The sequence below is a fragment of the Lepidochelys olivacea genome, assembly GCF_965140295.1.
Source record: "Lepidochelys olivacea isolate rLepOli2 genome assembly, chromosome: 5".
Lineage (NCBI taxonomy): Eukaryota > Metazoa > Chordata > Testudines > Cheloniidae > Lepidochelys > Lepidochelys olivacea.
In genome coordinates, this window is record NC_140415.1 from 31,222,508 (window position 1) to 31,243,385 (window position 20,878).

The 20,878-nt window shown below is 38.4% G+C and overlaps 1 protein-coding gene across 2 annotated transcripts in view; it reads right to left on the reverse strand.

Moving 5' to 3' along the window:
• Positions 1-9,918: 9,918 nt before the first annotated feature.
• Positions 9,919-20,878, reverse strand: part of FGF10 (fibroblast growth factor 10) — an 83,094-nt gene continuing 72,134 nt past the window's right edge. The window contains exons 2-4 of one of the 2 annotated variants that reach the window (XM_084628219.1): positions 17,430-17,533; positions 13,065-13,247; positions 9,919-12,384 (exon numbers count right to left, since the gene is read on the reverse strand). In XM_084628219.1, coding sequence (XP_084484345.1) covers positions 12,358-12,384; positions 13,065-13,247; positions 17,430-17,533 — 314 coding nt within the window. In that variant the 3' untranslated portion in view covers positions 9,919-12,357. Of the gene's footprint in view, positions 13,248-17,429; positions 17,534-20,878 lie in introns of both variants that reach the window. The other variant, XM_084628220.1, reaches the window with a different exon arrangement.

Consider the following 20,878-nt stretch of genomic DNA (forward strand, 5'->3'; position numbering starts at 1 on the left):
GGCCCACCTTCCATAGCATGAGATTTTTCAGAGACATATGGTATCAGGCTTTGTAGCATCCAATCTCATTGCATGCTATTTTTACATGTGAAATTTAGTCCCCATTACTAAAAGTGGGACCTGGAGTTAGTAATCTAAACGTATATTCCATTTCAAATGTAATAATAAAGGACTGTGCTAGATAATGCTGTTTGAGCTTCCACACAAGAAATTCAGGGAAAAATATAGCAAGAGTGATAGAAAGAAACACACAGACAAGTGTCAATAATTACTTTCAAAGGCCAATTGCTGTTTGTTTCCAACTGTGAATAAAGAGTTTACTTCATTCCCCTTCACACTCTGAACCCTATCTCTCATGCAATAAATCATAAATAGTAATAATTATACGTTGTACTTTACACTTCACCTTTCATCTGAGAATGTCAAAGCATTTCATGAACAATTAGTTAACTCGATGAATTCATTAAGTTTCACACATTCTTGCCAGATGGAGGATATTGTACCCAGGGTAAAAGGAGGCGTCTCTCTATCTCTTCGCATCTACACCTGGATTCTTTTATGAAGGCTCAGTCCATACTTACTGAACACACTATTCAGTACATTTTAATAAGCTACATCAACTGATCCTGAGGGAAGGCTGCCACCTCTGTGGCTGTGATGGCGGGTTTCTCTAATGTCACTAAAACATTCGCTAGCAAAAGAAAATTTCCTTAGAACAGCATAATGCCAGTACTGGCTACCAGTTGAGAAAAGCAGTCAGGATCTTGCACAACAGTAATAACCTCATGTCCTTCCGTCCATCTGCCTTACATGAACCACTAAAAGGAGAAGCTGAGGTGTAACATGGGTGTCTGATACTAAATAACCCCTAGCAAATCTTGTGGTTGTAACAACAGCATAATTGTCATTACACGCCAAATTTAGGCTTTGATCCTGCAAACACTTCTGCACATATTTAACTTTAAGCATGTGAGTAGTCCCATTGAAACCCATGGGTTCTAAAGACATTGGTTCATATAAACCATGTTTTGCTTGTCAGTAACATCCGATATGGAACTATAATGCTGATATTTGTATGCTGATGGCACCACGCTGACACTTGATGCAGCCATCAGCCGAACAAAAAGCACAAGCTAGGAGAGGCATGTCGTAAATAAATTCAGAGTTGTCATTAATCTCAGTACACCCTTTTATTTCCTCATTCTGGTCTAAATTGTTCCATCATGAAAATTAACACGTGATTCCCTCAAATATTAGCAAACCTCTTGACTACAGCAAGACTACAGAGTTGATTCCAAATCCTCTTCTGCCTGGCAGGTAGGAGAGACCATTATGCATCTAACTGTGGGTGGGCTTTGTTCAGGTCTGCATTGTCTCAGTACAAGTTAAGGTAGCAGTATTCAACCAGTAACTAGTGTCATACAATAATAGTAATACATAGTACTTTTCAAGTATAGAAATCACAGTACTACTAAAGTTAGGTAAGCATAGAATCATAGGACTGGAAGGTATCTCAAGAGGACTTCTAGTTCAGTCCCCTGCACTCAGGCAGGACTAAATATTGTCTACACCATCGCTGACAGGTGTTTGTCTAACCTGCTATTAAAAATCTCCAATGATGTAGATTCCACACCTCCCTAGGCAATTTATTCCAGTGCTTAACCACCCTGACAGTTAGGAAGTTTTTCCTAAGGACCAGCCTAAACCACCCTTGCTGCAATTTAAGCCCATTGCTTCTTGGCCTATCCTCAAAGGTTAAAGAGAACAATTTTTCTCCCTCGTCCTTGTAACAACCTTTTAAATACTTGAAAACTGTTATCATGTCCTCTCTCACTATTCTCTTCTCCAGACTAAACAAACCCAGTTTTTTCAATTTTCCCTCATAGGTCATGTTTTCTAGACCTTTGCTCACTGTTGTTGCTCTTCTCTGGACTTTCTCAAATTTGCCCACATCTTTCCTGAAATGTGTCACCCAGAACTAGAAACAATATTGCAGTGAAGGCCTAACTGGAAGAATTACTTCTTGTGTCTTGCTTACAAAACTCCTGCTAATTCATTCCAGAATGATGTTTGCTTTTTTTGCAACAGTGTTACATTATTGACTCATATTTAGTTTGTGATCCACTATGACCCCCCAGATACCTTTCCACAATGGAGTACTTTGTATTTGTCCGTATTGAATTTCATCCTATTTACTTCAGACAATTTCTCCAGTTTGTTCAAATCATTTTGAGTTTTAATCCTATCCTCCAAAGCACTTGTAACCCCTTCTAACTTGGTATCATCCACAAACTTCATAAGTGTACTCCCTATGACATTATCTAAATCATTGATCAAGATATTGAACAGAACTGGACCCAAAACTGATCCCTGCAAGACCCCTCTTAATATGTCCTTCCAGCATGACTGTGAACCACTGATTACCAACCAGTTATGCACCCACCTTATAATAGCTCTGTCTCGGTTGGATTTCGCTAGTTTGTTTATGAGAAGGTCATGTGAGACAATATTAAAAGCCTTAATAAAGTCAAGGTATACCACATCTACCACTTCCCCCCATCCACAAGGCTTGATACCCTGTCAAAGAAAGCTATCAGGTTGGTTTGACATGATTTGTTTTTGACTAATCCATGCTACCTATTACTTATCACTTTATTATCTTCTAGGAGTCTGCAAATTGATTGTTATCTTTCTGGGTACTGAAGTTAAGCTGACTGGTCTGTAATTCCCCAGGTTGTCCTTATTTCCCTTTTTATAGATGGGCACTATATTTCCACTTTTCCAGACCTCTGGAATCTCATCTGTCTGCCATGACTTTTCAAAGATAATTGCTAGTGGCTCAGATATCTCCTCAGTTAGCTCCTTGAGAATTCTAAGATATATTTCATCTGGCCCTTGTGACTTAGGAACACTATCCCCGATAATGTCACGGCTAACCTGGTGGCTGAACTTTGTGACTTTGTCCTTACCCATAACTATTTCACATTTGAGGACAATGTATACCTTCAGATCAGCGGCACTGCTATGGGTACCCGCATGGCCCCACAGTATGCCAACATTTTTATGGCTGATTTAGAGCAACGCTTCCTCAGCTCTCATCCCCTAAAGCCCCTACTCTACTTGCGCTATATTGATGACATCTTCATCATCTGGACCCATGGAAAAGAAGCCCTTGAGGAATTCCACCATGATTTCAACAATTTCCATCCCACCACCAACCTCAGCCTGGTCCAGTCCACACAAGAGATCCACTTCCTGGACACTACAGTGCTAATAAACAATGGTCACATAAACACCACCCTATACCGGAAACCTACTGACTGCTATTCCTACCTGCATGCCTCCAGCTTTCACCCTGACCACACCACACGATCCATCGTCTACAGCCAAGCTCTGCGATACAACCGCATTTGCTCCAACCCCTCAGACAGAGACAAACACCTACAAGATCTCTGTCAAGCTTTCTTACAACTACAATACCCACCTGCAGAAGTAAAGAAACAGATTGATAGAGCCAGAAGAGTTCCCAGAAGTTACCTACTACAGGACAGGCCTAACAAAGAAAATAACAGAACGCCACTAGCCGTCACCTTCAGCCCCCAACTAAAACCCCTCCAACGCATTATTAAGGATCTACAACCTATCCTAAAGGATGACCCAACACTCTCACAAATCTTGGGAGACAGGCCAGTCCTTGCCTACAGACAGCCCCGCAATCTGAAGCAAATACTCACCAACAACCACATACCACACAACAGAACCACTAACCCAGGAACTTATCCTTGCAACAAAGCCCGTTGCCAATTGTGCCCACATATCTATTCAGGGGACACCATCACAGGGCCTAATAACATCAGCCACACTATCAGAGGCTCGTTCACCTGCACATCCACCAATGTGATGTATGCCATCATGTGCCAGCAATGCCCCTCTGCCATGTACATTGGTCAAACTGGACAGTCTCTACGTAAAAGAATAAATGGACACAAATCAGATGTCAAGAATTATAACATTCATAAACCAGTCGGAGAACACTTCAATCTCTCTGGTCACGCAATCACAGACATGAAGGTCGCTATCTTAAAACAAAAAAACTTCAAATCCAGACTCCAGCGAGAAACTGCTGAATTGGAATTCATTTGCAAATTGGATACTATTAATTTAGGCTTAAATAGAGACTGGGAGTGGCTAAGTCATTATGCAAGGTAGCCTATTTCCTCTTGTTTTTTCCTACCCCCCCCCCCCAGATGTTCTGGTTTAACTTGGATTTAAACTTGGAGAGTGGTCAGTTTGGATGAGCTATTACCAGCAGGAGAGTGAGTTTGTGTGTGTATGGGGGTGGGGGGGATGTGAGAAATCCTGGATTTGTGCCGGAAATGGCCCAACTTGATTATCATGCACATTGTGTAAAGAGTTGTCACTTTGGATGGGCTATCACCAGCAGGAGAGTGAATTTGTGTGGGGGGGTGGAGGGTGAGAAAACCTGGATTTGTGCTGGAAATGGCCCACCTGATGATCACTTTAGATAAGCTATTACCAGCAGGACAGTGGGGTGGGAGGAGGTATTTTTTCATATTCTCTGTGTATATATAAAGTCTTCTGCAGTTTCCACGGTATGCATCCGATGAAGTGAGCTGTAGCTCACGAAAGCTCATGCTCAAATAAATTGGTTAGTCTCTAAGGTGCCACAAGTACTCCTTTTCTTTTTGCGAATACAGACTAACACGGCTGTTACTCTGAAACCTAACTTGTCTAGATAATTTTTAACTTTTTCTTTCCCTATTTTTGCCTCTGATCCTACCTTATTTTCACTGACATTCAGTATGTTAGATGTCCAAGTGCTACTAAACTTTTTATGACAACTGAAACAAAAAAGTCATTTAGCAATTCTGCCATTTCCACATTTTCTGTTATTGTTTTTCCCCCTCATTGATAAACGGGCCTACCCTGTCCTTGGTCTTCCTTTTGCTTGTAATGTACTGGTACAATGTTTTCTTGTTACCCTTTATGTCTCTAGCTAGTTTAATCTGGTTTTGTGCCTTGACCTTTCAAATTTTGTCCCTACATATTTGTGTTATTTGTTTATATTCATCCTTTGTAATTTGACCTAGTTTGTAGGACTCTTTTTTGAATTTCATATAATTGAAGATCTCCTGGTTAAACCAGGTTGGGCAACACTACCTCTGTTTTACAAATAGGAGAAACTGAAGCTCCAGGATGTTAAGATCCAAATTTTCAAAACTGGCCACTAATTTTGGTTACCTCTGTCTCTCATATATCTTGACTTTAGTAAGGCTTATTGAAGTCAATAAGAGGGTTTCCATTGACTTCAGTGAGCATTGCAGGAGGCCTATGGATGATTGATGTTCAGACATGCTGGAATCGATGGAGCTGTGGGTGATCAGTAACTTTAAAAATCAGGCCACAGTTGTCTATACTTGAACACCAAAAATACAGGGGCTAAATTTTCAAAAGTAGCCTAAGTGATGCCCAAGGTCACATGACCTGTGCCATTGGCAGAGCTGAGAAAAGTATACAGGACTCTCAACTCTCATTCTGGTGCCTTGTCCACTGGATCAATCTGCCTTTTCGGGCTGCGGTTATTACATGTTGTGTATATACATGTACAAAAGAAAAAAAAATAAAAATACCAGGCAACCAACACAAAATAAATATATGAATATAAAGATTAGTGTAAAGGTCAATTGAAAACTACATTTTCAAAGTAATGCTGAAAAATAATGCAGTTGGTAGAATGGTCAAAAAATTAGAAAATTTTTTCACATTTTTCCCCTCACAATGTTCATGAACAGTGCTACTGAAATTTCCACACTGGCTGCTCTAAAAACCACACAGAAAAACTTGTCAATTTTCCCAGGGTTTTTAAATCAAAATTTGAAATTTTGACAACTTTTTATAGCAACGTTGAATTTCCAAACACTTTCAACAAGGCATAATGGCTAGATTTATGTGTGTGCTCTTGTTTCAAGATTCCACTGGTCTTACTCCATCCTTTCCTCTAACTGAGCATATGCAGACTAGTATTCTCAAGAGGCTAATAATATTTATACCAAATTTATGTGTGTGCTGGCAGACCAAGGTCACGGCATTTAATTTGATTATCTGGAATGTATTATTCCAGTTGCAATTTGAAAAAAAAAGTCAAATTTTATGCAAAGGTCAACAATTATGTAACTTCTTTCGGAGCTCTGTCAAAGCTTATTTAAGAAATAAGGTTTTAAAAAAAGCTGCAAGATTGCAGCAGTTTGTAGCATACATGTCAGCAAAGTGGAAAGAATATGACACACCAAATATATGTTTGTAATAGATCAGTGTGCAAATTAGCTGGATACTGTTAAGGTAGTGGCTAGATGGATCGAAGAGAACATGTTTTGGGATTTGTCATATTTCTTTCCACTCACTGACATACATGCCGCAATACTGTAGAATTCAGATCCAAATCTGGATCTGAATTTTGCTTTTGCTCCAAATTTGGGGATGTTCAGTGCTGGGGTTTTGATTTGTCCTATTATAAAGAAAAGTGTCAGCTGTAAAATTCATATCAAGTTCTAATTCCCCCCTTCCTCCCACTCCCTAAAAGTTCAAAGAGTTTTGGGTCTGGGATTTTGTTCAGGCCCATATCTAGTCACAGAGTTAGTCACATCAGCAGTAAGTGGGTGCAGGTCTAGTCCATAATTTAGGGTTGATGCTTTTTAATGTGGTCTAGTAGTTCACAGAGCAGATGTGAATATTTCAGTGATTTTTTATAGGTCTTTTCATCTTTGTTTTTAAGTGCCTTCATGCTGAGAGGTGAGTTGTAGAACACATCTTAGGTCTCATGTGAGCAACTCGTATTACTTTTCCTTCTCGTTTAGTATGTGATGTAAAGGTGCAGGAATGCTCCTTCTGCAAACTATTATATACTCTCACATTTTGTTACGTGTTTCTTAAGTATATTGAGCTTAGCTTGCGTACTTTGTTTTATTTGCTCAGTAATCTGCTTTGTTCTGTCTGTTATCTCTTATATTCACTTAAAATTCACCTTTTGTAGTTAATAAACTTATTTCTTGTTTATAATATAACCCAGTTTATGCAATTCCTAATGGGGTGGGGTGGGCAAGAAGAGTGTACATCTCTCTTAACATTGAGGAAGAGGGCGGATTTTTATGAGCTTGTGCTGTGCAGATTTTTCTATACAGTACAAGACAGTATTATTTTGGGTTTATCTCCCCAAAAGCGGTGTGCACGTGAGGGCTGGGAGAGGCCTTTCACACAGAGCTGACTTCAGTCTGTGGTTGCAGTGGGGTGTGGCCCTACCTATGTGTGTGTGTGCTGCAAGAGGCCGGAGAGCCTAATTCAGGAAAGCAGGAAGAGGAAACCCAGGCTGATTGAGCAGGGGAGGCTCAGTGAAATCCCAAGACATCAGGTGGCATTCCAGAAGTGGGTTCAACCCATCACAGCATGATCATTTAACTGCACAATATCTCAACATCGCTGGAAGCTGTTGAAGTCCAGTTAATCCACCTGAAGGTCTTCTCACATTGCTTTTCACCATTATGAGACAGTAGAATCTGTGTTAGTAGTGTGGTGAGATAAAAATATATCTTTTTGGCCAAACCATACCCCCATTTGAAGATAGGTCAAAGCTAGTGTAGGCACGTTGTGCAGGCTGGGGAAATCCCTATTTGTGGTATGGAAATATCTTGAAAATCTGCATTTCTGCAGTTGAGATAAATTGTCTTATCAGCAGTTTATCTTACGTCCACCTCATGGATCTCATTGATGAATATATAGTCCGTTCAGAGTTTATTTCTCTTCCTCCTTTCATGTAATACTAGTTATGGTGAATGCTGATAACACAGTTGTTCATTTGGCCTTACTTCAGACCATCTTTGGGAGGGGCGAAAAATGAATCTAAGGACTAAACATTCAACCCCCATGTTTGAGGATCATGGTTAGTAACCTGGTAATCCTTGAGCACTTTTGTGATACTTGTCAATACTCTCCAGCCACTAGCTGTGTGTTTAGCTTTGGCTTCTCCTAAACTTAAAAGTTTAAAATATTTGATGAAGAATATCTATACTGGCAATAAATTGAGTCTGGGTGGAAATTGACAGACTGATTGCTCAACTTGCACTGGAAATGTTCCTCTTCCCTGAAAAATTCATTTTGTATAAAAGTTTAATAGTTTTTAAAAGGTTTCTCTTCCATACAAATGAATAGCATGTTGGATCTACTTCATGTAATGTGTAATGCTGGCATTAATTTTGTCTTCAGAGAAAGACCCTCTGTCAGATTGCCAACAGGCAAAAGGACTACTGAAGTGATGGCTAAATGATTTAGAAATTAGTAAAATGGTGAATTAGCCATTTAAAATTTATCTAAGATAATGAAAACCAAGTAGAATGATTCAGACCATAAAATAGTATGTCTGCAGCTGAGGTCACGGGCGATGCTGTGCAAATTCCTATGTTCAGTTCACAACGGTAATGAAGAACATAGAATGTTTTGATTCTTCATGTACTAGCTTATCCCAAGAGAATACTAGATTCTAAGATCTAATATGAACATAAGCTCTTCTGTTTCCTTGCAACATGTTGTCTATGGTAATACATGCCATGTACCCTATACATTTAGGTACTTGATGTATTCGCCTTCAGGTAATGGGATATTGATATCCTAGTAGTTTCCACACTGAACCAAATGGCCAAACCTGTGCATTTTTATTCTACTAGCGTATCAGTTTATTCATCACATGCAATATATTTATGTGAAAGCAATGTACAATTTCCATAAAAATACCGATAAGGAACTTCTGCAGTCCATTTCCTTTTTATTAATTATAGTAGCCTGTAGAAGCCCCAAACAGGATCCGGGCACCAATATACTCAGTGCTGTACTAACAAGTAGCAAATCACAGTCCGTGAGCCCCAAAAGACAGTTCCAAAGAGCTTCCATAAAATTAAATACTAGGATCAAACATCTCTTGAGTGGATATATGCAAATATAAAACCATAATTTCCTGGAGTAAAAAAACAATGCATTTTTCATGTTGAACCTTTTGGCCATAACGTGATATGAAACAGGTAGTTTCTTGTATATATTTAATGTTGTCATTGTCAATTGCTTTGAAACTGTTTCCATGAAGCAGTCTCCTTGACCACATTACAGAGTGTTCATACTCAACATAATTCCAGCAGAAAAATGTTTGGGCATATGTGTGTGTGTGCTCTGTGTTGCTCTTTTCCTTCTAAAATTTAATAAGAAATTAGCAGTGGGGGAATAATCCCAGACAGTTAATTTAAGAAAGCTAAATAATGACACCTGGTACTTTAAGATATGGGGTACCCTCACCTCTGATTGACTTCAGAAACAGGCCCTAAATTTGCTGAGATTCATGTAATATAAACCTTTGCCGACATAACTGACATGAAGTTGCAGTCTACTTCCATGTACAAATGTTTTTGCACTACTGCATCTTACTAACCTTACTTGAGCTTTAAAAGCTTCAGAGTCTTGGACAAACACTTTAAATGTTAGAGAAAAATACTCTACATTTTGCTTATAAATGTGAGTTCATGCTCTTCCTCCTAAAGCCCTTCATTCTTTCATCAAATAGGCTTCTTTTAAATTCATTGCTTTTTTCCACTGTATAAACTAGATGGACCTAGATACTTACAGGAAGAATCTAAAGTGTTCAGTTGTTATTAGAGTGACGATAGCTGACTCACACATGCAAAACATTAAAGAAACCTTACAAATGTTCAAGTGATTTTTGTTTTGTTTTAGGGCTATGGAGCACCAAACCACATCCTGTAATATACATGAATCTCCCCCCTGCCCCCGCTTTTTTTTTTATTATGCAGTATCATTTAAGGCTAATAAAACAATCAAGGACAACATTTTTATTCTCTATTCCCAGCATTTTATTATTTTTATTTAAATATAACATACTGTACATTGTTGATCAGCCTTTAAAAAAACAAAAACAAAAACCCCCACCCTCTTTAACTTGATCAGGAGTCCCCTCTTATGGTAAAAGGAACTATAATACTCTGGGAAGACTGTCTGCAGCACAATTCTACCACAGTAAATACCAGAGCATGCCTATAGTGCAGGCCATCATTTTCCTTCAAGAATTTTTTATTTTTGTTAACCATCAGGAACCAACCATTCGTTCCACAGAATAGCTCCTGTCCCCATCTCTATTCACTTTAGAAAAGTGATATTTTCTATTCTTGGCCTCTGTGAGCAGCGATATGTTTTGCTAGAAGCTGTTTTAGTGTTTTGAAATCCTGTAATTATGAATGTTTACATATAAACTCCCCTAAGTCATCTAAATGGTTCTGTGAAATGAGAACCTAGTTTGTACCATAGATGTTGTTAAAGTGGTTATCCAATACTATATTTGCTCAACCAAACATTTAATTTTTGTTGTGGGTGGTCCATTATACATTGTCATATGCAATTATTACTTTAAAAATTTAAACAAGAAAGCCTCCCTCTCCATATGATAAGTTTTGCTATTCAGTCTCAATTACAAATTTAATTTTAACCTCTGAAATTCTACTGTCGGTCGATTTTTAAAAAAAATCTCATTCATCAACAAATAGGTTGGAAACCAAATACCATGAAATGCACTGGTAGCTGCAAGCCAAAATGCTGTGCCTCAAATACACTTTTTTGTTATAAAACAGACAACTTTGTTTTGAGGAACAGGAAATACAATCTGACCGTTCTTTATGTTTTACATGTTATGGGAAAGCTGCTGCTGCTGTTTTTTTTTTTAATACACAACTAATACTTAAATAACAATTAACATTGGAAGTGCTGGCTAAGGATTGACTCAAATAAGTTATAGAAGATCACAATAACACCAGCCTTTCTTCAGGTAAAACTTTAGTTAAAAAAAAATACACAATTTAGCAAAACTCTCCTTTTGTATCAAAATACAGGTTCCAAACAATAAAAATAAAACCAACTTTCCCCCAACAATACTGAAGATAGAACTGCACGTCAATATAATCTCATAGTTATCACTTAAAAGTATTTAGAAAAATTATTATTATACTACTTTTTTTTTCTCACTACGGACACCGCAGAGAAGTTTATGCATTTATTTAGTGGAATACAATGTGAAGACAGTGGTACATGTTGGCTGATGTACTGTTTTCTATTAAAAAGAAAAGGAGGACTTGTGGCACCTTAGAGATGAACCAATTTATCTGAGCTCACGAAAGCTTATGCTCAGATAAATTGGTTCGTCTCTAAGGTGCTACTAGTCCTCCTTTTCTTTTTGCGGATACAGACTAACACGGCTGCTACTCTGAAACCTGTTTTCTATTAATCTGCTCTAACAAAATGAATCTCAAGACGGCTATATTGATGAGTTTTCCAGAGCTCTCTAAATTTACAGAAATAAGTGAAGCAAAAAACAAACCTTATATTCCGTTAGGTTGACCAGACTTCATAATAGGCTTTAACTCATTTGCTTAAATTAAGCTGTGGGAATAGTAACATTTCATAAAAAGTGCCTGATATTGTGTTTTTTGAGCATTCATTTATTGTGATGGATATGAAAGACATTCTAACTTGGGACACGGTTGCTGTTTTTTTAGCTGGCTCTCATAATGTTATATGCATATGAAAGTAGTCTCTGTTAATTGCATGATCATGAATATTCTATGGTCTTTTTTCAGGAAATGGTCCCAATATATGTCTGTGGCTCTTCAAGCTGTTAATGAGGACAATTTAGTTGAACATGAAGGTTACTGAATAAGGACTGCAGGAGTGTGCTCTTTTTGGACTCACTTTTCGGGAGCCAAATTCTGCTCTCAGGTGCTTCCAACTGCACAGGATAATTCTGCTTGCATTTAAATGCATGCAATATTGCAATCTCATTAAAATCAATGGGCATGAGCCACATTTAGAGATTGTTCCAAAGGCCACTACAGGCAGTGAAAAGATTCCCATTAACTGCAATGAATTTTGGATCAGACCCCGAAGAAAGACTATACATTAGTCTCAAATACAAATCAATGGTATCTGAATTACATACACATCCCAAACACGAACGCACCTGAGTACAGATTTGGCCTCTCCATCCACTTCATACAAGCAACAAGACCCTCCTGACAATGTATTTCTTGAAGTTTGTTCTTGAGTGATGGCAGGTAGGATTCACAAACATAAACACATCCAATGTGTGTGATAAATCTGAGCACTGCTTCAGGTTCTTTTGCTTAAGTGCAAAACAGTTTAGAAGAAAACAGATTGGACATATTCACTGCAATGCTGACTTTACCTTAAAGACTTGTCAGTTTCCTATTCTCAGGCAGTCAGTGAGGTTTTGAAAGTTTACTCTATCAACCCCCGTGAGAAAAGCTGAAAAAAGGGGAAGAAATAAGGAAGCAACTGAGGAAATCATTTAAAACAAAAAAAAAAAGATATTTAACATCCTATTAAATAAATAACTTAGAGAGAAATAAAAAGGAATGAAGTTAGAATACACAGGCATACCATATTATTCATTTTGTTAGAACAGTTTAATTCTAATATGCTTATATTTCCTAATCCTATCCATTCTTCCATGAGGCTACTCCAGAAACTTCTTTATTTGTGCATATGACCCAAGTGCTTCCAGTAAATGCTTGCATGTTTAACTGTTCATTGGATCATTAGGTTTGAATGAGCAATGAAGGTCTTTGATACGAGTTAGTATTCCATAAATAACTTTCCCCGAAGATCATTCAACAGATTGTCTCACGTCCTGCAAGTTCTATCGCAGAGATAAAAAAACATTATTCACACTGGGAATAGTTCCCATCCCATTTGATCCAGCTTGTATCTTGATTATAAGATATGACACAGAACTAATTAAAAGTCCTTCATGTGCCAGCAATGAGCACAAAACCTTCAAAGGCTTCCCCCCTTTTTCAAACAAGCAGACGTCTGCATTATTTCTTTGCTTTTACTCTTCAAGAGGATTACCAAGTATACTTGACAAAAGAGCCTTTGGTTCAACTGCATCAATAAAACAGTTCCTTCATCTATGACATTACTACCATTGGAAGAAAGTGAGCTGAGGTGTTTTTCCTCCTTGTTTTCTGTCCTCTCTTTGTAGCTCCTCTTCCATTCAAGGCCACAAACATTTGTCTTCCATTGTGCTTCCAATTTAAGGATGCGTATGTGTTGTATCCATTTTCTTCTATTCTTTCCTTCAATTTACAATCGCTGTTAAACTCTTTCTGTAAGAAGAGAAAAATGAACAGGCCAGTTCAGAATGTAAAGACTTTTTAACCATATTGAGGATAAAATAATATCTTATACAATAATAACCTGAAGGATTCCAAAGTGCTTTACAACTTTTCCACATAATCTAGATGATTATTATAAAATTATACGGTTTGCTTATTGAAATATTTAATTGCATGCACATTATAACACATCGGTTATGCTACAAAATAAAAATGTAACCGATTGGGCACTAAATAATTACATATAGTAATAAAATTATATAATTCACCCACTAGTGTAATGAAGCCACCTCTGGGATGGAACATGGCAGCAATGAAACATCAGTTTCTTAGTTATAAGGTTTCTCTACATCACAGTCATGGACTCATTCACTATGTTGCACTTCTAAACAAATGCAATCTTTGACGTGTCTTGATCCAGGTTATTGGTAGCACATGTTAAATGAATCTATAAACTATAAATTTTAAACTGTAAAGACTCATTTAAACTAAAGTCCATTCATACCACTGTGGCATTGCAAAGGAGACTTTAAGCGGGTGCAAATCACTCTGACAGTGTAAATGGACCTTAAAGTGGGTGTGATGCCCCTTTAACATGCCAAAATGGTATAAAGGGCCTTACCAGAAATAAGGATCAGGACCTGAAAGATTTCAGTGCCTGGCCCAATATCCATATTGTAAGAATGTTCACAGTGAACCTAACAAAATTCTGCATGCACACTTCCAAGGATGAATGGTTTCCATTTTTCAAGAAAATTGGTATCAGTTTGCTAGGAGAGGATGTAAAACATAAAAGGCAAGTATGTTGTCATGAGAGGCTAATTGTTTCTGTAATATTTACCATACACAGATCTGCTTTTCAGGAGTGATGACAAGAATGTCTTTAATAAACAAATAGCTTCCATATTGAAAAAAGGAAGCCATTTCAATAAAGCCACTTAAATACAAATTGGAACTCTTTTGCAAATAGGTCATTTGAAACCCTGCACATTGAAATGTGCAGTAAGACACAAAGCAGTATATATTTCTGTAATTCCTACATTTCAGAAAGCAAGTTCTTATTTACAGGGAAGCCCAAAAGAACCCTACAATGGAACATGTAAACACTGACCTGACCTGCCTACCTACCTACATATGGTAATTCTAAGGCATCTATTCAAATGCCAAGACAAAAATTAACAAGAAAGAATATGCTGAAGTAATAAATTGTTATTTATGGTACAAATAAGATTATTTTGAGGTGCTTTAAACATTTTATTTTTGATGAATGTTGTTAGATACTTTGAGCATTTAAAATATAAAAACCATCCACAGATATATAGTAGGAACATTTATATAGCAGATAGTTTAAGTGAGTCTTTAAAATAATTACGTGGTTTCACAGACATTTGAAGATACATAGAGGCAATATACGACAACTACTTTACATACAATTCATATAAATCTTCACTACTTATTCCTGTAGATTTCCATTTTAAAAAGTGATCAAGAGTTCATTATACTTAGATACAACTAAGAACTTTCAAACCCTTGCTTAATCTTTCACCTATCCTCAGGGCTTTTCTACCCTTGAAGGGCTACAGCTGCATTGCTGCAGTACTTTAATGTACACACTACCTACATCAACAGGAAGGGTTCTTCCATCAATGTAGGTCATCCATCTTTCTGAGAGGTGGTACCTAGGTTGATGGAAGAATTCTTCTGTAGACCTAGCATTGTCTACACCAGGGGTTAGGTAGGCTTTACTATACTGCTCAAGGATATAGATTCTTCACAGCCATGAGTGATGTAGCTGGGTCAACCTAACTTTTTAGTGCAGACCAGGCCTCAGTTATAAACTACAGAAAGCATACTTTTGTTTTCTTCACACAGTTGACTGACTCAGTCACACTCAATTTGACTTTCAGAATGCTCTGAGTCACAGTATTAGTCCATTAGCAGAGTTATGTAAGCTTGGAAAAACATCTCCAGGGGATATGCTCTCCCTTTCCCAAACAGCTCTTTATATTCATCACTTTAGAAACCTAAAGACTGCTTGGACTTGCTTTAATATTCCATCATTTGCTTTAATGGAGAAAAAAAGGCAAGTGGCCATTAAATTAAGCAACAACTCTAAGCCACATTAATTCTCCTTCTGTCTGGTCAGTCCTGAATCTGATAAATAAATCAAATTAATGAGCTCCTGCCCCTTTACCTGCTCATACTAGCTGTAAAATACCAGTCAAAAAGGCTGGCAAATATTTTTGCTAAAAATAAAAATAACTCATTTGACTCCTTTTTCCTAGATGCAGAATTCTGATCCAAACTTTCAGCCTAGTTCATAGATGACATAAAGAGATTAGATGATGGAATCAGGTGGTAAAAAAGTTTTACTGACATAAATTTGGGCATCAAACCCATTAGTGAATTATGCAGGATATTCTAAACAAATGCCAGTGTCATGCTCTACCTGCAAGTTTATATATGGTCACCAGCCAATCAGGGTCAAGATCATGTGGCCACTCAGGGAGCTGGCTGAGGAATCCTAGAAGCTAGAATCATAGAATATCAGGGTTGGAAGGGACCCCAGAAGGTCATCTAGTCCAACCCCCTGCTCGAAGCAGGACCAATTCCCAGTTAAATCATCCCAGCCAGGGCTTTGTCAAGCCTGACCTTAAAAACCTCTAAGGAAGGAGATTCTACCACCTCCCTAGGTAACGCATTCCAGTGTTTCACCACCCTCTTAGTGAAAAAGTTTTTCCTAATATCCAATCTAAACCTTCCCCACTGCAACTTGAGACCATTACTCCTCGTTCTGTCATCTGCTACCATTGAGAACAGTCTAGAGCCATCCTCTTTGGAACCCCCTTTCAGGTAGTTGAAAGCAGCTATCAAATCCCCCCTCATTCTTCTCTTCTGCAGGCTAAACAATCCCAGCTCCCTCAGCCTCTCCTCATAAGTCATGTGTTCTAGACCCCTAATCATTTTTCTTGCCCTTCGCTGGACTCTCTCCAATTTATCCACATCCTTCTTGAAGTGTGGGGCCCAAAACTGGACACAGTACTCCAGATGAGGCCTCACCAATGTCGAATAGAGGGGAACGATCACGTCCCTCGATCTGCTCGCTATGCCCCTACTTATACATCCCAAAATGCCATTGGCCTTCTTGGCAACAAGGGCACACTGCTGACTCATATCCAGCTTCTCGTCCACTGTCACCCCTAGGTCCTTTTCCGCAGAACTGCTGCCTAGCCATTCGGTCCCTAGTCTGTAGCGGTGCATTGGTAGCTAGCCTACCCACGTCTGATTTCTAAAGTAAGTCAAAGAGTTGGTGCAGTGGGATGGCCAGTGCTGCTTCCTGAGGACCCACTGGGCCTGGGTTCAAGACTGGAATTTGAGACCAGGGTCCTGACATATACACTATAGATATATGTAGTATGTGTGTAAACCAGAGTTTAGTTCACCCATTCATGGGGTTATATTATGTGCATCTGTGAAAATGATTGGTGATAATTCATATCTTACACAAACACATATTCTATCTTTTATAGGTAAGTACAGGTTTACCAAACTCTGATTAACCAAAGTTTGATTATGTTCCTGAGGATGTGATTATCCCCCTCTCTACAGTATTCTCATGCAATAATCAGCTTTGCCCCTTTAAAGCTGGTGAATCTGTAAAGCTGACCAGTATGCTGTCCAGTGCACTCTAGGGTTGGGAACCTGGTGTACAGCCTTTAAATGTCTTCCAAGCTGTTGCTCCATTATCTGAAACCCCTGTTTATGAGGTTTCAGATGCCCCCCCACCAAATTATTGACAAACAGGATTGTACTGTAGACATGAAAGAATAAAATACTTTTAACATTTTAATTTCTTTTTAGATTCTTCCCAAATTGTCTACAGTTTTCATGCTGTGTTGGCTGCTACTTAGTGGGAGACCTGACCGGACCAGACACCAGAACAGGCCATTTCCATGACGAATACCAGCAGCCACTGCCAAACTTTAGCCTAATGAACTAACCACGATGAGCTGGTTTATGAGAGCCTGAAATTTTGATGAACAACTCCTTGCAGCTCTAATTACTAGAAAATTACAGATAACTGAGCAAGTCTATGGTTATGACTCCTGCAGGGGGGGAAACTATGGTTATGACTCCTGCAGTCCATTTTGAAAACAAAAGCAACATACTTACAGAGCCATAGACTTTTCCTTTCTTGTTCATGGCTAAGTAATAGTTGCTGTTAATCGATTTAACAGCCACAACTCCAATTTCCACTGATGTTATCTCCAATATGCCTAAAATACAAAAATGAAATAAAATAAATCAATAAATGAGAGGCTCAGCTCAAAGACTTTTAATCATTTCATTGAAGAAAGAGATCTGCCCGTTATAGAAAAAAAGAGATCAAATTTAAAATGAATCCCTTCAAATCATGCTAAAATCCAGTTAATATTCAGAACCAACCAACAAGCTTTAGTAACATTCCTCTTCAAATCACTACAAGAGAATACACAAACATTGTTTCAATTATCATGTTTCCTTTGCTAACCCTGCATTTAAAACCCCCATAAAATACGTAAACAGCTCCACCCTTAGCATAGATTTCACTAAAAGTTACCAAAAGAGACATCTGAACTACAGCATTAAATTAAATCTACAGCATATGTCAATAGAATGTCAGATTTGCCCCAATCTTCAAAAACAGTGGTAAACTATTTATTCCTCGTAGGACATTTAGATAAACTAAATCTCTCGGCTGCATTGAGCTGATAAATTCATTTTTGGCAAGTGTGTTGACATTCTGGGATATAGTAAGACTAACCTTGATGTTCACATTATCTTGGGATGGCAGAGAAACACTCTGCTCTGTTTGTAATAAATGTGATTAGCATTTTTTTGTTAAAGAAGAAAGCTTTCTGGGATACTGAACGGCTCAAAGGACCAGTAATGGGATACAGAGTCTTTTATCTTTAAGTTATTTTAATCCATATTGGATTGTGAGTGTGACAAGTCACTGCCCCATGTGTGATGTTAGTGGTTCCTGTTAATATTAGACAAGTCTTAATATCAACAAAACCACCACAAAATGTCATCCCACAGTGTCAGTAGCAGGCCAGTGGGTATGAAGATGGAGCTCAAACTGAACATGTCCACACTGGGATTCATATCTTGTTTAGGAGCCATATTTAAATTCAGGTTAAATATAGCTCATGTTAAACTGGTTTCTAACATGGCTTATGCAGCCAGTGTAGGTGAGTACAAACCTTTCTCCCTGATATATAAACAGATCTATACGACATGCTAAAATAGTGGCCTGCCTATACTAGTGCTCATCAAGTTGATACAACCAGAAAAACTGCGTGAGTGATCGCAATGGTGGGAAATTTTAGGAATAACAAATCCTAGGCCTTCCATACTGGCCAAGCAACCTTAGGAACAAATTTACTTGGAACCAGGTTTCAGCAAGTTTTCTACAGTGATGAGCTGCCAACACTTGAAGCAATGGCAACCCACAACAATTTCCCTCCAAGCTTGTGATAAACCTTGTGTCCAAGGGGTGCAAGTGCTCTCAGAATTAAGGGGTGGGGTGCTGGGGAATCCATTTGTTTTCCCAGTCACCTAAAAATTCCCTATTATAATCACAACTAGGGAAGAAAACAACATAACTAGGCATTCAGTGCATTAGCTGGCAATGTTTATTTTTTGTCCTTAAAAACCATATTGAGTACATTCAAACTACAGAACCTAATTTACTCAGTTTGAAGTGGGGCTTGGGGTGAAGACCTTATGTGAGGTCTTCCTTTCCTGGGCCTTTCTTTCATAATTGTGCTACATACAGGGAAAAGCCCATTGTGAGTGGGGAACATTGGTGGGGTGATGCTAAGAAGCTTGCAATAATGCTGTCTGGTCTGTAGTAAAGGAATTCTGCCTCTAGCATGGAGGGCTTGTAAGAGGAAATCTGTTGTTTGGGCCATGCACATTAAAAGCATTGTGAATCTATGTATGAGAGAACTAGCAGGTAATTTTTAATGGTGAACAAGCTGGTGTGGTAGTTAACATTTACCAAAAATAAAGAAAAACATCAAATGGACCCAGTCAATATTATGGATTGTTTTTTCTCACTGAAGGATATGTGGCTTCACTGGTGCATCCCGCAGCCACAGAAGTGAGAGAAGGCTTTCCACTGACCTGTTACGAGTTGGGTTTTGTACTAACAGCCTGCCACAACTAGCCGGATCTAAGCTATTATCAAGCCAGGCTAATGAGAGGTGTTAACCCAAGGTCTGTTCTATACTTAAAACTTAGATTGACATGGCTGTAGCACTCACGGGTGTGAAAAATCCACACCCCTAAGTGCTGTAGCTATGCAAACCTTACCTCACATATATATGCAGCTAAATCAATGGAAGAATGCTTCCATCAACCTAGCTACTATCGCTTGGGGAGGTGGAGTTCCTACAGTAATGGAAGAAACCCCTTCCATTGCTCTATTCTGTGTCTTAACTACAGGACTACCCTATGCCACTCTAGTGCCCATAGTGTAAACATGGCTTAACTCTTTAGTGAAGATGTACCCTTTGGCAGCATAGCCAAAGGGAAATAAGGCCGGGACAGGAGTGAGGAGCTCCCAAGTTCTAATTCTAATTCTGCTTCTATTACAGTGGAGGCTACATTGCGTCATTTCACCCTTCCATACCCTGGATTCCCCTGTAAAATGGGGCAATAATACTTCTTTACTAACAACAGAGGAGAGTTTGAGAATTAATTAATTAGGGCCAGATCTCAGATGACCTAAACCAGTGTAGCTCCATTGACTTAAGTGGAGTTAAGGCAATTTACACCAGCTGAGGATATGGTCTTTAATGTTTACACAGCTCTTTTGAAATTTATTGCCACGTTCACCTGTCACACCCATATAGCTTCAGCCCATATTGGCTTTCCTACAAGAGCATTCTATGATGAACAGCAGCTCTCTAGTTTCACCCAGCTGTTGGCCATCCATCTCCCTCAAAGTACTCCAGCTCAGAAACAAGCATCGCTAAATGGAGTGTATAGGACAAGCCTTTGGTGGGGTGAATATGTGGTGCAAGCACTCCCTCCTCTGCCAGCTGCTCCCTTTTCCTGTGTGATTGATATATTTTTGCTCTTTCCATGCCAGACAGTGATGGGGAGAACACAGACCATTATTTATAAGGAAATTTTAAATGGCTGTAATTCCTAGTGTGGTTCAAATAAAACCAGGTTGGATCCATTTCTAACAATAAAAAATCTACATTAGCATTTCAAGGGACTTTATTAATAAAGATATGTCAATTTTGATTAAACTGAATTATATTTTGTCATATTATACTTGTAAGAATTGCAACATGTTAAAATAGAATGTCATTCTATTGACCAATATAGTATCACTTTTCAATAGAATATATTTGTGAAATTTTCAAGTGCAGTTTGAAACTGGATAGTATATTACTCAAGTACAAAATTGGAATTGAATTAGCCAGTCCTGTTTTGTACTTGAATGATGCACAAATATGTTGTACGTTGATACAGTACTTTAATGCCTACAGTGCAATGAACCTTACTCAGTAGAAGATCAAATACAATAGATTTTTCTGGTAAATTGTGGTCAATCTCACACT